The sequence below is a fragment of the Anguilla rostrata genome, chromosome 11 (genome assembly GCF_018555375.3).
Source record: "Anguilla rostrata isolate EN2019 chromosome 11, ASM1855537v3, whole genome shotgun sequence".
In the NCBI taxonomy this organism is placed as follows: domain Eukaryota; kingdom Metazoa; phylum Chordata; class Actinopteri; order Anguilliformes; family Anguillidae; genus Anguilla; species Anguilla rostrata.
Genome location: NC_057943.1, coordinates 5153861 through 5176469, shown reverse-complemented (window position 1 = coordinate 5176469; position 22609 = coordinate 5153861). Strand labels below are relative to the sequence as shown.

The following is a 22609-nucleotide window of genomic DNA, read 5'->3' as shown; positions in this document are numbered from 1 at the left end:
ATATGAACGTTAAAAAAAATATGACAGGTAGAGTGGCAGAAAGATTTAACATTTTACCAGGAAATATGAGGAGATGTCGCCTGAGGTTAGACCCGTCAGACACTCCCAAAGTTTACAGAGAAGTGCAGGAGCTTTAGCAGGGGTTTACACGGCATTACAAACAGACGTGCCGCTGCCAGCTTTCTGAAGAAACGCTCTCACGAAGCAGCAGGCAACACAGGTTAAACATCTCGAACCCGGCACCCTGAGTGATCCTCACATTTATAAAGCTGATCCCGCGGTGGAGAGGAGCGGCTCCAGGGGGTAATAGAGTCAGGGTGGCCTCGTGGAATGAAGATGGCCGACAGGTCACTCGGGGGGGGAAAGTGGCTGACTTTGTAAAACCGGCTGCATTTGAAACCTCTGTACATTAAACGCATGAGAACGCTGTGGTCCAAAGGTTGCATCCAGCGCAAAACGTTCTCACCGCGTTGCTGCAACGTAGAGGCACTGAGAAAACGTTCCAGGAACATTTTGTGGAAGCTGGGGTCGCTTTTGCGCTGTACCCCGTTTTCCATTTGACAGCGGCGATGTTAAAAATAAATGGTGTGCTAAAAAAACGGGTTCAACTTTCTTTTTTTTTAAACTATTTTTTGTGATTCAAATTTTGCCAGAAAGAGGAAGTTGGTTCTGAGCCAGCACGTGCAATAGCCAGGTTTCCTGAAGGGCCAGTGGAGATGATGGTGAGAGTCTGTCCCTGCTAGTCAAGACTGCACCTCTATCGGCATCAGCGCTCACGCACCAGTTAAGGACAGAGAGAGAGAGGGGCGTGTCCACAAGCCCCCCCAACCATCCCAAAACCGCCATCTGTGCGCCGGAGGTTCGAGCGCAAGAAACGGCCCTGAACTGGACAGCCTGTCAACAGCAGCGCTGCCATCTCCAGGCTGTGATTGGACGAAATTAATCAGAACACGAGCAAAGCGAACGCGTCGCTCGCTAGCTCGCTGGCTCGCACCGAGAGCATAATTACCCAGGCACTAAGTTTCCAGGGAGCGCGGCGTGTAAACCTTAATTAACGGCGCAGAAAGCCACCTCCGGGACGTCTGCCGGCCGTGTCTGAACGTCCACCGAGGCGCTCGGCCTTTTCAAACGGAGCGGTGTCGCGCGCCAAGTCCAATTTGGCATTCTCAAACGAAAACAAAAAAAGTGCCGCAAAACAATCTTTGCTCAGGTTTATAAGGAGGGAAGAGAGAGAGAGAGAGAGAGAGAGAAGGGTAGAGGGAGAGAGAGAGAGAGAGAGAGAGAGAGAGAGAGAGAGAGGAATCCGGCAGGGTATCCAAACAGCTGATAAACAAACGGGACGGGGGGCCGTTTGCTGGTAATTACTTCGCCACCAGCGCCGTGAATTCCTCGGGTAATTCGGCCATTGCAAACGCAACAGCTCACACACCGCTACTGCGCATTTTGGGAAACGGTATGGTTTTGCCTGGTATTGCCGACAGGTACTGGATAAGGCCTATTCGGGCTGGGTAAGGCCTCAGTATTCCCATAGTCAGATCAGCCTTGAGCCTCATGCCGAAGACTCGATGCTATTGGCTCATTCGGTCGCCCGCTGCCTGACCTCAGGGTTTGCCAAAAATCATTCCAAATCCCAACAAAAAAAGACACCCCTGGTGCTGGCTACCTACTACCTTGCCTGTTGATCCTTCCATAATAAAAGGTGGCAGCTAAGATCTGCATTTTGATAGGTTACCTCGACTGGAAGCCCGTAGGTCGCTATGGGATAGCAGCGCGCACTGTAAAGCTATGGGATAGCAGCACGCACTGTAAATCTATGGGATAGCAGCACGCACTGTAAAGCTATGGGATAGCAGCGCGCACTTTAAAGCTATGGGATAGCAGCACGCACTGTAAAGCTATGGGATAGCAGCACGCACTGTAAAGCTATGGGATAGCAGCACGCACTGTAAAGCTATGGGATAGCAGCACGCACTGTAAAGCTATGGGATAGCAGCACGCACTGTAAAGCTATGGGATAGCAGCACGCACTGTAAAGCTATGGGATAGCAGCGCGCACTGTAAAAGCTATGGGATAGCAGCAGCCACTGTAAAGCTATGGATAGCAGCGCGCACGTAAAGCTATAGGATAGCAGCGCGCACTTAAGCTAGGGATAAGCCACTTTAAGTATGGATGAGAGCACGTAAGCTATGGAGCAGCGCGCACTGTAAAGCTATGGATGCAGCAGCGTAAGCTAGGTAGCAGCACGCACTGTAAAGCTATGGGATAGCAGCACGCACTGTAAAGCTATGGGATAGCAGCACGCACTGTAAAGCTATGGGATAGCAGCGCGCACTGTAAAGCGCTAGCATGGCTGTTTATATTTGACGTGCCCGTCCGAGCGCTCACCTCGTGCTCCGCTGCGCCGCGCTGCCCTGGGGCTTCCCCACGCAGCGCGGTACGGCGCTGAAGCGCAGCGGTTTATTACCAGCGCGAGGCCCTGGGGGGGGGGGGGGGTGGGGTAAGGGGAGGGGGGGGGGGCACGGCGCTCACCGAGAGGAGCCTCCAGGTGATGGGGCGCATTTCTCTGGGGATCCCCGACCAACTCAGCTTCCGCAGCTCGTCTGCACAGGAGAGAGCAGAGGGGAAGCAAATCAGTTAGCACAGAGCTAACACGGTTACTATAGCACAGAGCTAACACGGTTACTATAGCACACAGCTAACACGGTTACTATAGCACAGAGCTAACACGGATACTATAGCACAGAGCTAACACAGTAACTATACACAGAGCTACACGTACTATACACAGAGCTACACGGTACTATAGCACAGAGCTACACGGTTACTATAGCACAGAACTAACACGTTACTATAGCACAGAGCTAACACGGATACTTACACAGAGCTACACGGTTACTATACACAGAGCTAACACGGTTACTAAAAGCACAGAGCTACACGGTACTACTAACACAGAGCTACACGGTTACTTAGCACAGAGCTAACACGGTTACTTAGCACAGAGCTAACACGTTACTATAGCACAGAGCTAACACGGTACAATAGCACAGAACTAACACCATTACTAATAGCATAGAAAAAAAACACGGTACTATAGCACAGAGCTAACACGGTTACTATAGCACAGAGCTAACACGGTTACTATAGCACAGAGCTAACACGGTTACTATAGCACAGAGCTAACACGGTTACTATAGCACAGAGCTAACACGGTTACTATAGCACAGAGATCACGCAGCTACTCTAACACAGAGATCACACAGTTACCCTAACACAGAGGTCACATAGTTATTCTAACACAGAGGTCACATAGTTACTCTAACACAGAACTCACACAGTTAATCTAACACAGAACTCACAGTTACTCTAACACAGAGCTCACACAGTTAATCTAACACAGAGCTCACACAGTTACCCTAACACAGAGGTCACATAGTTACTCTAACACAGAACTCACACAGTTAATCTAACACAGAACTCACAGTTACTCTAACACACAACTCACACAGTTACTCTAACACAGAGCTCACACAGTTAATCTAACACAGAACTCACACAGTTACTCTAACACAGAACTCACACAGTTACTCTAACACAGAGCTCACACAGTTAATCTAACACAGAACTCACACAGTTACTCTAACACAGAACTCACAAAGAAAAATGCAATGAAAAAACCAATGTAAGAATAATGCAAAAAAAAAAAACAGAAAACAGCACCTAAAAGCTCCAGACAACCTTAAACTCAATAAAGCACAACTCAGCACATTAGCAGTAAAAGACAGCTCACTACTTTAGATCAGAAAGACCTGCAAAAAAAAAAAAAGTAAAAATCTGCACTGGACTAAAGTCAAAAGCAGAGTGCTAGAGGAATGTTCACTCTGCAATCACAGAGATCAGGTAAAGGTAACAGTGCAGATTCTAATTATCCCACACAGCTGCCAGCGTCTAAGACTCTAAGAGCCTCCCATTACCAGCCTGCTTATGACAGCAGCCATGACCTCTTGGTGGGGAGCACTTTTGGAAATGGTCTCTGTGAAGCTGAACAGGACAGGGGGGGGTGGAGAGGGTTGAGTGGGTGGGTGGGTGGGTGGGTGGGGGGGAGCAGATTCAGTATCACCACTCTATGATGGTATTCTACCATCCCCAAATGCCAGTGGGAGCTGGGACAGCAGTACAGAGACAGAGACAGAACAGGACAGGGAGAGATTAAATCCCCAAGAGACAGGATCCAAACTCTAAGCCTTAAAAAAAAAAAATGACTTAGTGAATCTTGTGCTCAGCTTTTCCCAACAGTGTTGTGCATTCTTATTCTTAAAACAAGACAAATGACAACATTCTTCTCATTTATTCAGCGCAGTTAGCATTAGCAGGCATAGCTTCTTCCGCAGTAATACACAGGGAACAGTGGGGGCAGCTTCTCCTGGCTGCCGGCCATTAACTTTAACGTGTTACACGCACCCTGGTGCATTAATGCAATTTCTATTCACCAATCAGGTGCGTTTACATGGTGCTATTCGCATATGATAGGAAAACCAACTGTTAGTCAGGCTGACCTCCAAAAAAATGCACATTACCGCTATAACTGTGTAACTGTGCACAACACACAGGGCTGTCCGTCTTACACCAGAATCTCAGCTGCCAGCTAATGGAGACGCCAAAGCTTTGCACAAGCTGATAAACATTTTTTAAACTGTTTCTCAAAGGGCATTTCGACTTTTAAATTCCGCCAGAAAAGCTTCGTTCATTTATTTTTTTTTTAACATTAACGTTACGCTGAATGAGCCAGAGTTATAGCTTGACAGCTCCACAGAAATAAGCCTTCAGTGTCTTGGCAACGGTTTTCCATCTTCCTGGTGCCCCAGCCAGTTCAGTCCTGTCAGTCCAGAGGGCGATGCTCCATTGACAGTTTAATGGGCATCGCTCGTTCCCCGGTTTTACTTCTTTTAGGAGGCGGCAGAAATGTCAAACGCGGCGTTCACATGCGCCAGCGAGGTCATACTTCACTTCTCATTTCGGACCCGCGGTTAACAGCCCGGCAGCCGCTGTGAAAATGCCACGCCCGTGTCCACCTGTGAGCACACCTGCTGCAATCTCACCCAGAATATCATTCCCAAGTGTACCTGTGAGCACACCTGCTGCAATCTCTCCCAGATTATCATTCCCAAATGCACCTGTGAGCACACCTGCTGTAATCTCACCCAGAATATCATTCCCAAGTGCACCTGTGAGCACACCTGCTGCAATCTCACCCAGAATATCATCCAAGTGCACCTGTGAGCACACCTGCTGTAATCTCACCAGAATATCATCCAGTGTACCTGTGAGCACACCTGCTGCAATCTCTCCCAGATTATCATTCCCAAGTGCACCTGTGAGCACACCTGCTGTAATCTCACCCAGAATATCATTCCCAAGTGCACCTGTGAGCACACCTGCTGCAATCTCACCCAGAATATCATTCCCAAGTGCACCTGTGAGCACACCTGCTGCAATCTCACCCAGAATATCATTCCCAAGTGCACCTGTGAGCACACCTGCTGTAATCTCACCCAGAATATCATTCCCAAGTGCACCTGTGAGCACACCTGCTGCAATCTCTCCCAGATTATCATTCCCAAGTGCACCTGTGAGCACACCTGCTGCAATCTCACCCAGATTATCATTCCTGTGTTCACCTGTGAGCACACCTGCTGCAATCTCACCCAGAATATCATTCCCAAGTGCACCTGTGAGCACACCTGCTGCAATCTCACCCAGATTATCATGCCCGTGTCCACCTGTGAGCACACCTTCTGCAATCTCACCCAGATTATCATGCTTGTGTCCACCTGTGAGCACACCTGCTGCAATCTCTCCCAGAATATCATGCTTGTGTTCACCTGTTAGCGTACCTGCTGCAATCTCACCCAGAATATCACGCTCGTGTTCACCTGTTAGCGTACCTGCTCTAAACTCATTCAGATTATCATGCCTGTGTTCACCTGTGAGCACACCTGCTGCAATCTCTCCCAGATTATCATGCTCGTGGCCACCTGTGAGCACACCTGCTACAATCTCACCCAGATTATCATGCCCGTGTCCACCTGTTAGCATACCTGCTGCAATCTCTCCCAGAATATCATGCTTGTGTTCACCTATTAGCATACCTGCTGCAATCTCTCCCAGAATATCATGCTTGTGTTCACCTGTTAGCATACCTGCTGCAATCTCACCCAGAATGCCACGCCCGTGTCCACCTGTTAGGGTCAGAGGTGCGCAGGGGCGCTGCCAGGGATTTTGGGCACTATGAAAACATCTCACGTTGGGCCCCAACACCCTGGACCGCCCCATCCCTGCACTATCATAGCATCATTTTTTGAGGGCCCCTGTCAGTCAGGGCCCTTAAACTCCCCCCCCCCATACAGCACCACTGGGTGCCTGTGAAAATGAAAGGAGAAGTGGAGGCCTGGCAATGCCATTGGTGTAGGTCCAAGTCACTGTGAGAGCAGGGAGAGATGGGAAGTGTAGGCTGAAACGAAGTCAGCTCTCCGCACTGCTGATTGGCAGGTCCAGCAGACACCACTAGCCAATGGAGCGAGACTTCCAGAATGTTCCGCTCGACGAAAAATGAAAGTGTCGCGCGATGTTTGGCGTTTACACTTCGGCGAAGGCCCGCGGGGAGGGTACTGCCGTCGCCATGGTATCGAGACACCAAATTCTCAACCATTGGTTCACATTTGTTAAACGGTCCAATCGTACTGCGCAACAAATTATGATATCGCCCATGACGTAACAAAAATCTACAGGCGCACGACATTGTGGAAAAAGTGTCGTGTGACACTCTTGAGTTGAAAACGTGTCATTTTTGTTGAGCAGCACTTACGGAAAGTGTCATGTGACTAAGCGTAAATTAGGCTTATGGCTGTAGAGTAGGAGTACGCAACTACTAAGTAAACTACCATGTGACCTATGCCAAGTGCGTGTGCCTGTGGGACTGTCTGCTGCGGGAACAGAAAGGGGTGTTCTGCTGCCGCATATTTAAACCAATCGAGGAAAGCAAACAAAACTTATTCCCAAAGGTTTTACGCAAACAATACGTTTGCAAGCACAAGCTTTCAGGCACCCTGACACCAAGTTCACACAGCTAAGCTTTTAGCACTTGGTTTTTTAAAATTTGTAACTGACACCACATTCACACAGCCAAGCTTTAACAGAAGCCGTTAAAGAAAGAGAATATTAAGAAGCGCTTCGGGTAATTCCAGAACCAATCACAAGGACTGTGCGTATAATAGGCTACAATCAGCATTTAAAACTGCGGTACGAAAACAACCTACAGGTTGCGGCTTATGCCTTCTCAGGGTTTTTATCCCACCTTACATTTTTTTCTGGATCTATAAAAATCTTTTCTTTTTTTTTTTTGGTCTTTAACAAAAGCCATTTTGTAATTTTCGACAGACCCGGAGTCATCAGAGCACTGTTACGCCCGGGGGTTGCTGATTGGCTCGGTTACGGCTCCACGCTGGGGTGCAGGACGAGCCCCTACGGCACTCCGTGATTGCGTCGCCCAGAGTACAGGAGGGTTCGGTCTACGGTTAGGGGTCTACGGTTCATCGCTATCTAGCGCCCCCTGCTGGCCGATCGGGCACTTGCAGACCGCATTGTTAAAGCAGCAAGGTAGAGATTACTGGCTGAACTGGGGGAAGAAGTGTGAAAGTAATCACTCACAGAGTGCAGGATTTCATTGCTAACTTAACCAAAATGCCCTGCCGATTGGGCTAGTTTGCATGAGGCACTGCAAGCATAAACCCCCTCCAGCTATTTAAGGTTGACTTCAGTGAAAATGTCGGTTACCTTTTCTTTTTCTTTTTTTTTTTACTTTAATCACTTTAATTAAAATATGAAAAACCCCAGTGAGCTCTAAAGCTCATTACAGGTGGAAAGCACTAAAAATATGTCTAATAAAAGGAATAATGCTTTGTGCCATGGTAACTGACTCTGACCTTCAAAGCTGTTCAAAGCCATTATTTATACTTTTCAATAAATAATGGGAGCTTATGTTCACACCCCACCCCACCCCCAACCTCCATGCATTTACAGCCCTGAAAACAGCTAAAATCTCAAATAATAAAACACTCATTCAGCCTAAACACTCCTCTGCTCAGAATGGCCTGGCGTTGGATGCCATTTGAGAGAATTCAGCCGATAGCTAGAAATGAATGATAACAGAAATAAATTTTAAAAAATAACCAGGATATCAGAAACATTATCATAAGGGCAGAATCACATGCAATAAGTGCATATGTGTAAATCAGATTTTTCTCCACTACAGGTGGAATATTAACTTTAAAATTAATGTATATCTGTAGCTAATAACATCTTTTGTAATAAATACGCAAATTCAGCTTTTATTAAAGGGTATTTTTCACTATGTAGAAATAACAGCACATTTTATACATAGTATCAAGACTAGATACTGAAATCTCTCTTATACCTGCACTAAGGAAGCAATTTAACACAACTAGCTAATCAGAAACACTGGGAAGTCATTCGTCCCAAACATTACGGTGCCTTGAAATGCAGGAACTATACATAAAAAGTGCCATAATTTCTACAGAGTAAAAAAATGTATGAAGATACCGTTTAATAAAAACTGAGAATCTGCATTTTAACCATGTGAAATGTTTGATAACAAACCTAAAATTGTGGAGAGCAGGGCCAAATCATGAAAAAAAAATATGTCTTTGTCCCAAACATTATGGAGTTCACTGTATAACCTCGGCCTGTAAGCACACTGTTGTAAAAACAGCTCCCAGTGACATGCAAACACATGGAAAGATGGACCTGCTGCACCTGGTTAATTTTTACATTGCACACCTGTCACCCAATATGGTGTACCTGTGACAAATGCCATTTCCCCCCCACGAGCTACTGTGGTTTTGGGCAGCAGTACAAAATAAAATCATATCCGTCTGAAAAATGTATAATTTATGATGCTGTGAAGCACAGATGTTGTGAGGACTGGCAGTGAAACTGAAGCATTTTCTTTTTTTTACTATTTAACAAAAATGTTAATTTTCCCAATAGTATTCTTGTACAACCCTTGATTATAACAACAAAACACTTATGGCTGCACAAACACTATGAAGTCTAAACAGTGCGTTTAGAACGATTTCAAAACAATCCTTTGGTTTCAGTTGTCATCAACCGCCCACACCCCATTAAAAAGTAATAACAGCTTCTGGTAAAATGTCACACCAGATATTTTGCACCAGAAAACGGGGGGTACGTGTTCCTGTGGCACTAAGACACGGCGGTGCTCGACAACGACACCAGCCTGACACGGCCCCTAGCGCCGCGGAAAGTCAGAAACCTTGCGATGGAGCTCTGGCTCCCCCCTCTGCCCATTCCCAACAGCTGGAGGCAACGTCCTTCCCCAGGGCAGAGGAGGATGAGGGTGAGTGACAGGTCTCTTTAACCCTCCCCCTGAAGAGCAGGTTCTTTGGAATGCTTTTTTTCCCCCCCCATTTCTTTCAGAAGCCAGTGTTCTAGAACTGTCTGGCTCTCAGTCAGCAGCGGTGATTGTGACATCACATCAGCATTAGAACGTTCCAGATAAGAACGTTCTAATCACGCGTTTGTGATCTCAGGCCTTAAAGGGCTAAAAACCAGTGTAACCACCCGTCTGTGCACGTGCGCCTAACAGGAGTTCGTACGCCTGTCCCATGGTGTCTGCGTCTCTTGGGCTTTTAAAGTAAGACCACGGAAAACACCTATAAAATCGCTAACATATGAGGGTGGGATTAGCGATGAGAAATCTGCACCACTTAATTAAATTCAAACCCACGGTAGTGACGTCAAGCCAAGCGTGGCAAGGAAAACGCCGGTGAGAGCGCTTAGCGCTTAGCGCTTAGCTCGCGTCCCGAGAGAGCGTTCAGCCGCTCTTTCGTACCCTCAAACCGAACTCGGAAAACAAACAAGGGCACAGGCGCTCCAGGATTATTAGAGGCGGCGCGGAAAATGACGACCTTCAACCAATCAGCCAGAAATCAGCTGCAATCAAACAGGAAAAGCAAACGGTGGAGCGCTGTGCTAATGTTTGCTGTGCTACACTTTTACTGTAACAGCTGACCCTGCAAACAGCGGACGACCTTCGGCGAATTAACAGCGTCGCTTGAGTGTGAAAAGCAGAAGCACACACTGGGTGCGTTTACATGCACACTGACGCTCCTCCGATCTTACCCCGATTAGGGCAATACTCGGATCACTGAATAGGCCATGTGAGCAGCTTAATCTGATTATCTTTATCGGTGTATGGTCACAATCTGCATATTCTAAACCCCACTAAGACCCCCTGCATTTCTGTCCAATCTTTCCATTGTTGGTGCTGGAAGATATCCTACTCCCACTAATGGGCTTTACAGCTTTTTAAAATTTATTGACAGGACAATGCAGAGAGACAGGAAGAACGAGGAAGAGAGAGGGAGAGACGTGCGACAAAGGGTCGCGCGGTCGAATTCGAACCGTCGACGTCGCGGCTGATAACAAGGATGAGGACAGTGCTCTACAGGCTACGCCACAAGACACCCCCCTTACCCCAACTTCTTTCGGCTTTTCGAAACCGCGCACGCCAGGCGGAACAAACATGGCTGCCGCGTACCCAGTCTCCTTCGAGCGTACTCCGATAACGGAAAGAGCAAGCCTGGCCACAGGAGCAATCTCATTACACACATCCACGTGCGTGCAATAATCTGAATACTGGCATAAACTGATTACTCCCAATAATCCGTTTACTGTGTATGAGACCTGCTGCTATTAGCATCAGTCAGTGATCAGTTTACTGTGTATGAGACCTGCTGTAATTAGCATCAGTCAGTGATCAGTTTATTGTGTATGAGACCTGCTGCTATTAGCATCAGTCAGTGATCAGTTTACTGTGTATGAGACCTGCTGCTATTAGCATCAGTCAGTGATCAGTTTATGGTGATAGACCTGCTGCTATTAGCAATCAGTCAGTGATCAGTTACTGTGTATGAGACTGTGTATTAGCATCATCAGTGATCAGTTTACTGTGTATGAGACCGCTGCTATTAGCATCAGTCAGTGATCAGTTTGATGTGTCACTAGACCGTGCTGCTAGTAGCATCAGCAGTGATCAGTTTACTGTGTATGAGACCTGCTGCTATTAGATCAGTCAGTGATCAGTATATGCGTATGAGAGCTGCTGCTATCTAGATCAGTCAGTGATCGTTTACTGTGTATGAGACCTGCTGCTATTAGCATCAGTCAGTGATCAGTTTACTGTGTATGAGACCTGCTGCTATTAGCATCAGTCAGTGATCAGTTTATTGTGTATGAGACCTGCTGCTATTAGCATCAGTCAGTGATCAGTTTACTGTGTATGAGAGCTGCTGCTATTAGCATCAGTCAGTGATCAGTTTACTGTGTATGAGACCTGCTGCTATTAGCATCAGTCAGTGATCAGTTTACTGTGTATGAGACCTGCTGCTATTAGCATCAGTCAGAGTGATCGTTTCGAACCCGGGCGCTCGGACTCACCCAGATCCGTGTTGGGGCTCGGCTCGCATTACACACATCCACGTGCAAGCCATAATCTGAATACTGGCATAAACTGATTACTCCCAATAATCAGTTTACTGTGTATGAGACCAGCTGCTATTAGCATTAATCAGTGATCGTTTCGAACCCGGGCGCTCGGACTCACCCAGATCCGTGTTGGGGCTCGCCAGGAGCTGCCGGAACTTGTCCAGGCGGCTCTTCTCCCGGACCGTCATGGGCGGGGCCCCGGAGGCGTTCTGGTCCGAGATGCGGGCGACCAGCGGGACTATGGGCCGGATGGGGAGCGACTGCTGCTTCTGGATGGGCGTGCGAACTGGAAGGGGGCGGGAGACAGGTTTGGCGTGGCGCGGGTGTAACAATGACACAAACAAAAAAGATGACAATTATATGACATCAGCGGTAAACAGTCAGATCATACATCAATGAATACATTTTAATATAAGTGTTAAAGGGGAACTGCACCACAACATGATTTTTTTTCTTTTCCCCTGTGTTATCTGGTTGTAATGTGCTCAAAAACTCTGGTTCCGAACTTCAAAGGCCATCTTATAAAACAGAACCAACCACTTCCACATATTTCGACTCTCGGGCGAAAAATCGCACATCGAGATACACAAGAACATTTTTCAAGGACAGGAATCATCCAAAAAACAAAAAAAAGGAAAAACAAAATGTCTTCCTTTTATCGTGTGAACAAAGCTCCAGCGATAAGAAGACACACAGAGGGAGGAGACCGGGAGTGTGGAGGGCAAAGCTAATGGAGACGGATAAGGCTGACCTAGCTGGAGTGTTGCGGGACGGCCACGAGGGACCAGAGTTGTCCCTAAAGCGGTTTTTGGAAGCGACACCATCTGGCCGCTTCGCACACGTCTGAGAGCCAGCGGCACAGAGACAAACAAGCGCTTCACACACTGCCTGGCGCTGGCACTGCATGAGCATCAGCAGGAGGGTGTGTGTTGTGCGCCTTGAGTGCGTGGGTGCGTGCTGGGCTGTGGTTGTGGTAGAGAGAGGTGTGTGTGTGTGGTGCATGTGTGCGGAGTGGGACGAGAGAGTGTGTGTGTGTGTGTGTGGTGTGTAAGTGTGAAGAGAGGTGTGTGTGTTGTGTGTGTGTTTGTGTGTGTGGAGGAGTGGGTGTGTGTGTGTGTGTGTGTGTGTGTGTGAAAGAGAGAGAGAGAGAGAGTGTGTGTGTGTGTGTGTGTGTATATATGTGTGCTACATGCTCATATGGTCTGGGAATGGAAATTGTAACCATAAGGCTGCGAGGAGCAGGGGAATAGCGGGGGGGGGGCAGACACAGATTCTGTACCCCTGAGCAGCGAACCCGCTCCAGCACACGCCCGGCTGTGTAAGTGGATCAGTAAAATGTGAGCACCCCAGATAAGGGCCCCTGTCAGCCAAATAAACAGGGTAAAGCAAACATGCCCCGGTGGCAGAAAACCCTTTTTCCACAGAGCGTATTCCTTACAGTCTCTGACGCAGCCTGGGTGAATGGGGCTTGCTTTTCAATCTCTTTCATACAGAAATATTACACTGCACACCAGGCCTGCCCAGCCCTGTTCCTGGAGATCTACCGTCTCGTAGGTTTTCATTTCAGCTATAATTTTGGCACAAATTCTGCTAATTATCATCTCAATGAGATCTCTCTCTGTTGAATGAGGTGTGGCTTTGTCAGCGTTGGAGTGTACACCTACAGGACAGCAGATCTCCAGGAACAGGGTTGGGTAGCCCTGCTGTACACACACAGTAAACACCGGCAACCTCTCAGTACACTGATGTTCCCAACGGGGTGAAATTAAGGGCTTTCTGTTCAGCTTCTGCGTCCTGATTACAACGACACAAGACAGTATTCTGAATGTAACGTTTCTCATCGGATCGGGTGTCACTCAAAGAAGCACAGCGGCACTCCTACCTTTAGCAGTGCTGAGCTGCGCCTCGCTGCAGGACTTAACCACCCTCCCATTGGTCGGCCTGCTGTCAATCTTGGCCAGGTCCCGCCCACCCTCCGGTTTCGGGAGCGCCCCGGCGTCGTCCGTCGGCGGCTCGTCGGGGGCATCGAGGTCATCCGAGGAGTTCGGCGGAGGGGGCTGGGGCGCAGGCGGCGGCGGGGGGGGCGGGGTCGACAGACGGGCGGCGGCCAAAAAGTCCTCGTCCTCGTCGTCGCCGATGTCCCAGGCGTCGTTGGTGCTGCGGGCGAACTCGTGGAAGCTGGAGGCCTTCTTGGACTTCGCGGGCAGCGCGTTCGGTTTCGGGGCGTCTTTCAAAAACCTGCGGAGAGGTGGGAAAACAGAATGCTGGGAAACGGAGTTTCCTTTCATAAAGGACACTGGCTGTGGGGTTTCCTTCTGTAGGCCGAAGGGGCCTTCAGCAGGGTTAGGGTTGTAGCTATGGTAACACCCATTGCATGCAGTGGGTATAAGCATTCACCCCCCTCTTTCAGATATATGTATATATATTTTTATATATGTATATATATATTTTTTTTATTCTTTTTTTTTTTTTTACAATATGGAACCACAGTGGATTTAATAATGTTTGCCAGCTGATCAGCAGAAAAATACTCTCATAGCTGGGGCGTCCAATCTTAATCCAAAAAAGGTCGGTGTGGGGGCAGTTTTAGCCCAACACCTGATTCAACTATTTAACTATTCATGGTCCATCAAGACCTTGAGAAGTAGAACAGGTGTCTAATGTGCTGAACTAAATTAATTATAAACATAAAACATTATAATTGATTGCATAATTATTTACCCACCCCCTTTGATTCAATATCAAGCAGAGACACCGTTGGCAGAGATTACAGCCCTGATTATTTTCGGATAAGTCTCTATCAGTCTCTATATTTGTATTTAATTTGTATCAACTTGCAGAAATTTGTTTTCACTTTTTTAATTTCGCATTTCAGAGTATTTTTCTGCTAATCAGTGGCAAGAAAACAATTTAATTTAATTAAATCCACCTAGATTTGACACTGTAAACAGTGATATCTGAAAAAGACAGGGGGGGATAATTATTATACCCACTGCATTCAACGCCTCCACAGATGAGGAAGTTGGGTCTCATACTTTGAGAGTGGGGCACTGCTTCACAAATGCCAAACAGGAACTCAAATCCTTACTTTACTTCCCTGAGAAAGAGTCAACATTACATTTTATATATTACTTCTTTTTTTTTTTTTTCCCCTTTGTATATATTTACAGCATTTTCTTTTGTGACCAAATTGAGGAAGTAGAAAGTAGAGTTTCCTGGTTGGTCCACTCAATAAAATTATGGAAATGAGGTTTGAGTGTCCATCTTAGATTTTGCATGGGGAGTGTAGCATTTTTTCCCCATATAGCCCGGAAAGCTTTTCAGATGAAGCAGGATTTGAATTCCCTTTCTCACAGAAGAAAGACTGGTGGGCTTTTAAAAAAAACGTGGGGGAAAAAAATGCATCAGACACCTGCCATGAAAGATAAACAGAAATGAGCAGCGGCAATGCAAAAACATTCGGAGGACACTAAACTGAAGAAAACCTTAAAAAAAGACATGGAAATAACTGATGTAAACAGTATAGACAGTAAAAACATTACTACAAAACACATAATCATTCTTACATGTATTCGTACATACACACATGCTCATGCACGGATGACTCTTACGAGAACTTGGTTCAAAATGAATAACATCCAAAAATAAATAAAAAATAAAAATAAAATAATAAAAAGATAAAATATGGGGTGGGGTGGGGTTTAGGGGCTGTGGCTGCATGCGGTCCTGTGACAGGCAGGAAGCACTTACGCGCGGTGAATTCTGGGATCTAGAGGGGGGTGCTGTGCCCCGTACACCGGCTGCAAGCTGGAGAGGGGAGAGAGAGCAGGCTGTACACTAACGCTGCACTGGGGTGTGAAGACCGAGGTCAAGAGGCTCGGCTGGGGTGGGGGGGGGGGGGACGGGGGGTAATGTGAGGGTGGGGGGGTTTGGGGTGTGGTGGGAGAGAGCTGAGCTGAGGTGAGGTGGGGTGGGGTGGGGTGGGGTGGGGACACGGTGGGGAAGGGTGCAGTGGGGTGGGGTGGGGCTGGGGTAAGGTGAGGGCGTGAGGGGGGCTGAGGTGGGGCTGGGGTGAGATGGGGTGGGGCGGGGGCACGGTGGGGAGGGTAGGGGTGCGGTAAGGGTTAGGGTTAGCCTGGAGTATGCTGCTTTTTCCCTGGAATTTAGTCATCTAAGTGAGGATGAATTTGAGGGTGTAAGCGCTACATATGCCACTAGATTAGGCTTAAATTTGAGAAAGTATTAAAGACCATTCACTCCTGGTGTTTGGACGAAATCGAATTCATGTAGCATAGGTGGCACTGAAGCATTATGGGTAGGGACCTGGGCTCGTAACCTAGAGGTTGCGGGTTTGATTCCCAGCTACATATTTTGGAACCCTGCCATTGAACCCTTCACAAGGTACTTAACCTGCATTGCTTCAGTGTATATCCAGCTGTATAAATGGATGCGATATAAATGCTATGACATCAGTTGTGCTAGTCACTGCGGATATGAGCGTCTAATAAATGCCCGTAATGTGAACAATTTTTAAAGCCAAATTAATTATTTCTAAATCATAAGATGATAAAATATTTACTTTTCAGTTAACTGAACTTACACGAGCAGACTATGTTAATGAAGATTCGGTTAACTGAATTTAAACTAGCAGACTATGTTTGAAGAGTCAGTGAACTGAATCCACACTAGCAGACTTCAAAGGAGAAGACCACTTGTTACTGGTCTTTTTCTTTGAAATGAATAATTCATAGCAATTCATACATATACAAGAAGCACAGGGAAAAGTACTTCTGCCTTTCTCAGTGGTGATACTGAAATATTACAGGAAGGTTCATGGATTCTAGAAGCTTGGGAGCCACAGTCAACACAGTTCTACAGGAGCGAAGCTCTGCTGTAATTTTCACCGTGTGTGCAGGTAGAATTCTGCAGAAGCTGCAGCGTGATTGGCTATAGAAAGGGTCAGCAGATTTCTCCCTTCCATGGCCGATTAGCCCAATCAGGATACTGCACATTACACAATGCTAGCCCAAGCATGATTCCGGAATACATACTTTAGATACCAAGTAGGATTTTGTTCAGCTATAATCGTTGACAATTCATTCAGGTTCTACTGATGGAGATAAGTACCCAACAGAGCCCAAGACTTTCTCCCCCATATTGGAAGATCTGAAGATAAAACAAAAAAGTGACAGTGTTCATAATTACACACAATTAGCCTGAAACAAGGGGTCAGGAAATTAGATTATTGTACCGTGAAACCAGGGGCTTGACTGGTGTAATATTTCACCAATAAAATCATCTGAAATATGACCAAACACTCGTGGGGAAAATAAGCAATTACGTCTTCAGCCTTCTGTTCATTGGCCCTATTGCTTTGCATCATGATCTAATATTCATTTGTTTCGTAATTTATTTACTAATGGCAGATTCTCTTCCCATGGTAACTGCCTAACAAGCCTATCATGCGTGGAAATACTCACAATCGAACCATAGGACCAACAAAATAACATAACACAGTGCTGTAAACGAGCATCGATTTGAGAAAGTCCTAAAATACGAGAACGTCACAGAAATGTTTTGACAAATGGCATAACACCAACATTCACATAACCCAACTAGCCAGAGTTTTACACATTGGGCTCACGAATCTGGAGTAGCATTCAGCGGCTTCACTGTGAGCGTATGATATGGATTATAATAATTGCACAAATACTCCAACAACATTTAAAGTGTAAGTGTAAACCAGGGTCTGTATGTATGTGAAGCCTCGTATCTCTGTTTCTCTGAGCACACAGAGGGCAGCTCAGGTCACTATTACTGTAATTGGAACACTACAATTAGACCACAATTTTAACCCACTTGACAAGCATTTAATTAATGACAGAACCTAACGATTTTTTTTTACCTTAATTCAATGATGCTTTGTTGACCAGACCATTATTAAACAACATCCCACTTCTCTGAAGCAGCCTTAACTTGCTGTTGCTGTACAACAATCTCAATGATTTTAAATGTAAAGTTCACCCAGGTGGAAAGACTTGCAGGCTAACGACAGCACGAGAACATGTCACTTACAAAACGTCTAAAATGATTGGATGATGCTTGAAGTGGCAGTTTCAAAGATGAGGGCGCAGATTGAATACGTTTAATCTTACTGATCCCTTCATATGAGAAGAAACTGTCACAGTTGGCAAAGAACGGAAAGACCCTGTGCCATTTTTTCTCTCTCAAAAGTTCATTGAGCCCCAAGAACATATGCGCTACATTTAGCCTACTTTTTAATAAACAAGAAATGAATAACATTTCCTTCCGCTGCGTAGTATGCGATTTATATAATTAAACAGAACTGCCAAATTTAAAATTTCACCATTTAAAATGCACTTCTTTTCAAGCCATCAGGCTCCTAATCTGGAAAAAAACTTTCACGCCACCCACACACGGTCACAAGAGCCAGTAATTCACCAAAAAATAAAACAAATTTTAAAAATTGCTAGATTTTTTAAATTTATTTTATTTTTTCTTGACTTCTTTATAAGTATCGTCTCATTTATTGGTCGGATAAAACCCTGATGAAGGCTGTCGCTGAAGTGCGTTGGCCTTAAACAATAAAAGAGCCTCTCTTTTCCGCCTCTCTACTTAGCATGTAGCAGGGGGCTTTGTCCTCGCCGCTACGGTCATCCACTCTAAGAAGGGCTGTGAGCAGCAGCATCGGAGTCCTTTTTACTGCCCTTACTTAATGAAAGCTTGTCATTGAGTATTTTGAATAAGCACTTCTGAGCGCCGAGTAGCCTATGTGAGTGGAGTTGGTCATAAACTAAGCTCCTCCCCCCAGATATCTTGTAATTGGCCAGCTGTGCGCTCAATGCATTGTCAATGTCCACGCACTCTCGCTCAGTAGCCCACCCCTGGTATAAATGCTACACTAGCATCTTTTAAAGTGCCTATGTGATATGTGAACAGCCTGCCACTGACACCTGTTTATTCCAACCGTGCACTCAGTATCCTGCTTGACAGCAGGGTTACACACTCAGCACCAGGAAATCACCTGCTGTGGGGACAGTCTGTTTGCGTGTATGTCCGTGTGTGTCTTTCTCTCTCTCTGAGTGTGTGTGTGTGTTTGTTTGTGTATGTGTGTGTGCATGTCTCTCTCTCCCCCTGTGTGTATGTGTATGCATTTATGTCTGTGTGTCTGTGTGTGTGTGCGTGTATGTGTCCCTGAGAGTGCATGTGGTCTGTGTGCCTGTGTGTTTGTGCGTGTATATGTGTGTGTGTGTGTGTGTGTGTGTATCTGTGTCTATGTGTGAGCCGGCGCGTGCGTGTACATGTGGTGTGTGCATGTGTGCACGTTCCGTGCATGTGTCTGTCTGTGTTTGTGTGTTTGTGTGTGTCTGTGTGCGCATATCTGTGTATATGTTAAAGATTTAAAAAAAGCTACTCTGTGGTGAGAACTGTTTGACAGCACAGTCTGCAGTAGTCCACTAAACTCCAGTTACGGAAACAGGCCCCACAGCAGTGGGGATTTCCAGCTGCGGGCCAGGTTTAAATGGACATGACTCATCCATTACAGGCCAGGTCAGACTGCCAGGGATGCTGGATCTCAATCAACTGAAGCCACCAAATTCAAAGCAAAAAGTATATTTCATCAGTCTTTCATTACATTACATTACATTTATTTGACAGACGATTTTATCCAAAGCGAAGTACAATAAGTGAATACCGAAGGTATTGTTTTTTTTCATTTATTTATTTTATTTAACGTAAGGGAAATGGCAGCCAAACCAATTTCCCTTAAATAGGATAATAAAGTATCGTTTGACTTCAAAAAGAGAGGAAATCTGGGGTGGAGAGAGGAACAGTGCAGCACAGATGATACTGTGGCCCTTTTACAGAGAAGTCAGAATAATTCACACGTAACTGTGCTCCAGTCCACAGCTTCCTGTTCTGTTTTCAAGCTCTTATCAGATGTCAAAATGCATTACTACTACAGCGAAAATAGAGAAAACGCGATGACATTCAACTAATGGACTAGCGCTTTGCGTATATAGCATTGGCGGTAGGTACTTCAAAACCATTACTGTGGTGCAATCACTGACTTGTGATAACCGGCGAACAGCGGTGACTGCTCAATTTGTGACTGATGCATGCATAATCTGAATGACAAGTAAAACTGCAATATTAAAATCAATTAATAAAAAACTATTATTATTAAGTAGTTTTGACGACTGCCTTTACTTGCTTGTACATGTTCTGGTAATTGCTGTTTGTTGAATATTATAACCTGTCACCCACAGGTGAACTATTTATGGCAGCATGTAGAACAGCATGGAAATGTATGAAAATGCAAAGAATTATGTTCAGGAGCGGCGATAATATCTTTTCTTATCTCGCCTCTCTCACCCAACACCAGTTTTAGTTCTAAGACGCAACTACAGTGGAGACAACTTTAGGCAATATAACATTGCGTTGGTACGAATGTTAGACACAGCGTCATCAAAACACGGTGGTGTAAGTCGCGTACTACTTTAACACGCCCAAAAGTTTATTAGGATGACGTAAACAACGGCGAGATACGACAACGCACGACGATATACAAAAAACATATGGCGACCACTTCATTATCCATTATCGAGTAGGTGTCAAAGTACAGTAACTGTCGGCATTACACATTTTAACGTCTGAGTTAGACCTACAACACTGCGCTGTTATTGGCCGTACCTGCTAAACAATGCAACGGCGGAAAAAAAGTTAGTAAAGCACGGTTCATTGAGATGTTAAAACAATAGCTAGCCAGCTCACTGTGAAATATCATTAGACAGCCATGCCAGCTGTGACAGTGTACAGCAGCGACTGCTCCATGGAGAGCCCGTAAATCCCGGTATAGTTTAGGTACTTGTGTCTTGCACTCCAAAGGGCAAGGGCAAATGAAAAAACACATACCTCCCAGGAACCTTGGCGTTTCTCCTCCAAAACTGAATTTTATTATCGTTGGCCATGCTCGGAGAAGTGCCCGGATTCATCTCACTCCGACCCTGCGTACGATTTTCTAAACGAGCTCACCATTGGAAAAGACTGAAAAACAATCTGTAACAGATGACGGTTCTGATTTACATGGCAAAACCGGAATTGCAGCTGTATTAGATGTCAGTAATGCTGTTTTATTACAATTAATGGAGCGCGTAAAACACAGCAATGGAAGCCGCCATCTTGGAGTGTTTTGAAGTCGAGCTGTCATTGGAGGATGTGCTTGACAGGTGCAGAGTGAATAACCAATAAGAATAGGGATTGCCACTATCAGGGAGGGAAATGTAATTTGATTGACGTCACAAGGCATCCACAGGTGTCGCATCCGTTTTGGCAGGTGAAATGTGACGTTATACAGGAGTACCCCCTATTTTGTGAAAAAAGGAAATAAGAACATCGAAAGTAATCCAACACTTGTGGGACATTTTTGGAAAATTAACTGTAATAGGAATTATGGATCTATTTAGTACCAGTAGCCCAGGTTCTAGTTATTAGTTTTTGGGGTTTTTTTGGAAAGCGAGAATGGGGTATACCAGGGATTATTCATTTCTGTATGGACATAAAATACACAATAAAATTATCTTTCTTTTTCGATACTATGCATTCAGTCAATGCACCCAAACTTGATTTATTTCCCTTCTATGAAGTGGTTTTATTGAATTTACAAGTCTGAATATAAGCATGACCTATTTTGCCACTGGAAGGTGTGCACTACGTTGTAAGAAAAGCGATATGTTTCCCTTAGTCCATAATAACAACGATTCGTTAATTTTGTACAGGTTTCTGTGTATCAATGTGGGTGTTTATTTTATAAGAAAATGCCATAGCGACCCCTATACAAATATAATTCAACTATTCAAGCACCAGAGGGCAGCAAATGATAACTCTACATCAAGTATCAGCGCAATGGCCCATGGGAACGGCAGTTAGTGATGACAATAACCCTGCCCTTGGTACATCATTCTGGAACGGGAAATACTACTACTACTACTAATAATTATAACAATAATAATAATAATAATGCTGAAAATGAAGAACAAGGGGACCAAAGGAGACAGAAGATTATCTATCATTTATTTATTAATCAACCTGCTTATCCTGGTCAGGGTCACAATGGGTGCTGCAGCCCCTGCATGCATTGTGCGAGAGGCAGGAACATAACCTGGCGTGCGGTTCATCGCGGGGTAAACACACAGCATTCACTGACGCGCTCATACCTAGGGGGCAATTCAGGCTTTCCAGTTACCCTAACCCTGGCATGTCTTTGGACTGTGGGAGGAAGCCAAAGTATCCGGAGGAAACCTGCACGGACGTGGGGAGAACATGCAAACTCCACACAGAGAGATTCGAACCCAAAAATGTTCTATCCACTGCGTCACCATGCCTACAACTATTATTACTACTACTATTTATTATTATTACTATTAGTAGTAGCAGCAGCAGCAGCAGCAGCAGCTGCTGCAGTAGTAGTAGTAGAAGTAGTAGTAGTATTGGGACAACAACAAAACTGACAACGACAAAAAAAAACCAGTAGAGTGTCTCTGAAAACAATAGAGCTACATTCCATAAATGCTTAACCTCCTGTTGACAACCATAATAAAAGCAGAACATCAAAATAAACAAAACGAATTCCAGTTCAATAGCCTCCTGACCGCAGCGATTGTGAAAGACAGAGGAGGAAGTATGTGGGGGTCACGGTCCAGCTGCGCTTCCAGTTTCAACAGCGCCGAGTTGATGGATGGAAAGCGGGAAGCTGCCTTTCCAGAGAAGCGACGGTTGCGTGCAATTTTCAGGAAAGCGGAACCGTTCGGGACATATAGCCCACGCTCAGCTGTTCTTACAGCGTCAGTCGCCATTTAAAGGAGGGCTCAGCGATTTTACAATTCCGCCATGTTAAAAAAAACAAACAAAATACGGCTGTATTGTGAAAATCAAGTCATACGCAAGATTTGCTTACATTTGTTACACGCCATTAAGAGAAGGCACCCTAGAGTTTACCTT

General features: G+C 45.6%; 1 protein-coding gene across 2 annotated transcripts in view; it reads right to left on the bottom strand.

Moving 5' to 3' along the window:
* The window catches only part of tbc1d22b (TBC1 domain family, member 22B), a 65882-nt gene extending 45051 nt beyond the window's left edge, over window positions 1-20831 (bottom strand). For both annotated transcript variants that reach the window (XR_010324337.1, XM_064300625.1), the window contains exons 1-4: window positions 20525-20831; window positions 13470-13825; window positions 11706-11873; window positions 2531-2601 (exon numbers count right to left, since the gene is read on the bottom strand). Coding sequence is in view for 1 of the 2 variants with exons in the window: in XM_064300625.1 (XP_064156695.1) it covers window positions 2531-2601; window positions 11706-11873; window positions 13470-13825; window positions 20525-20604 (675 nt within the window). In the remaining variant the exon portion in view is untranslated. The remainder of the gene's footprint in view (window positions 1-2530; window positions 2602-11705; window positions 11874-13469; window positions 13826-20524) is intronic.
* Window positions 20832-22609: the final 1778 nt, after the last annotated feature.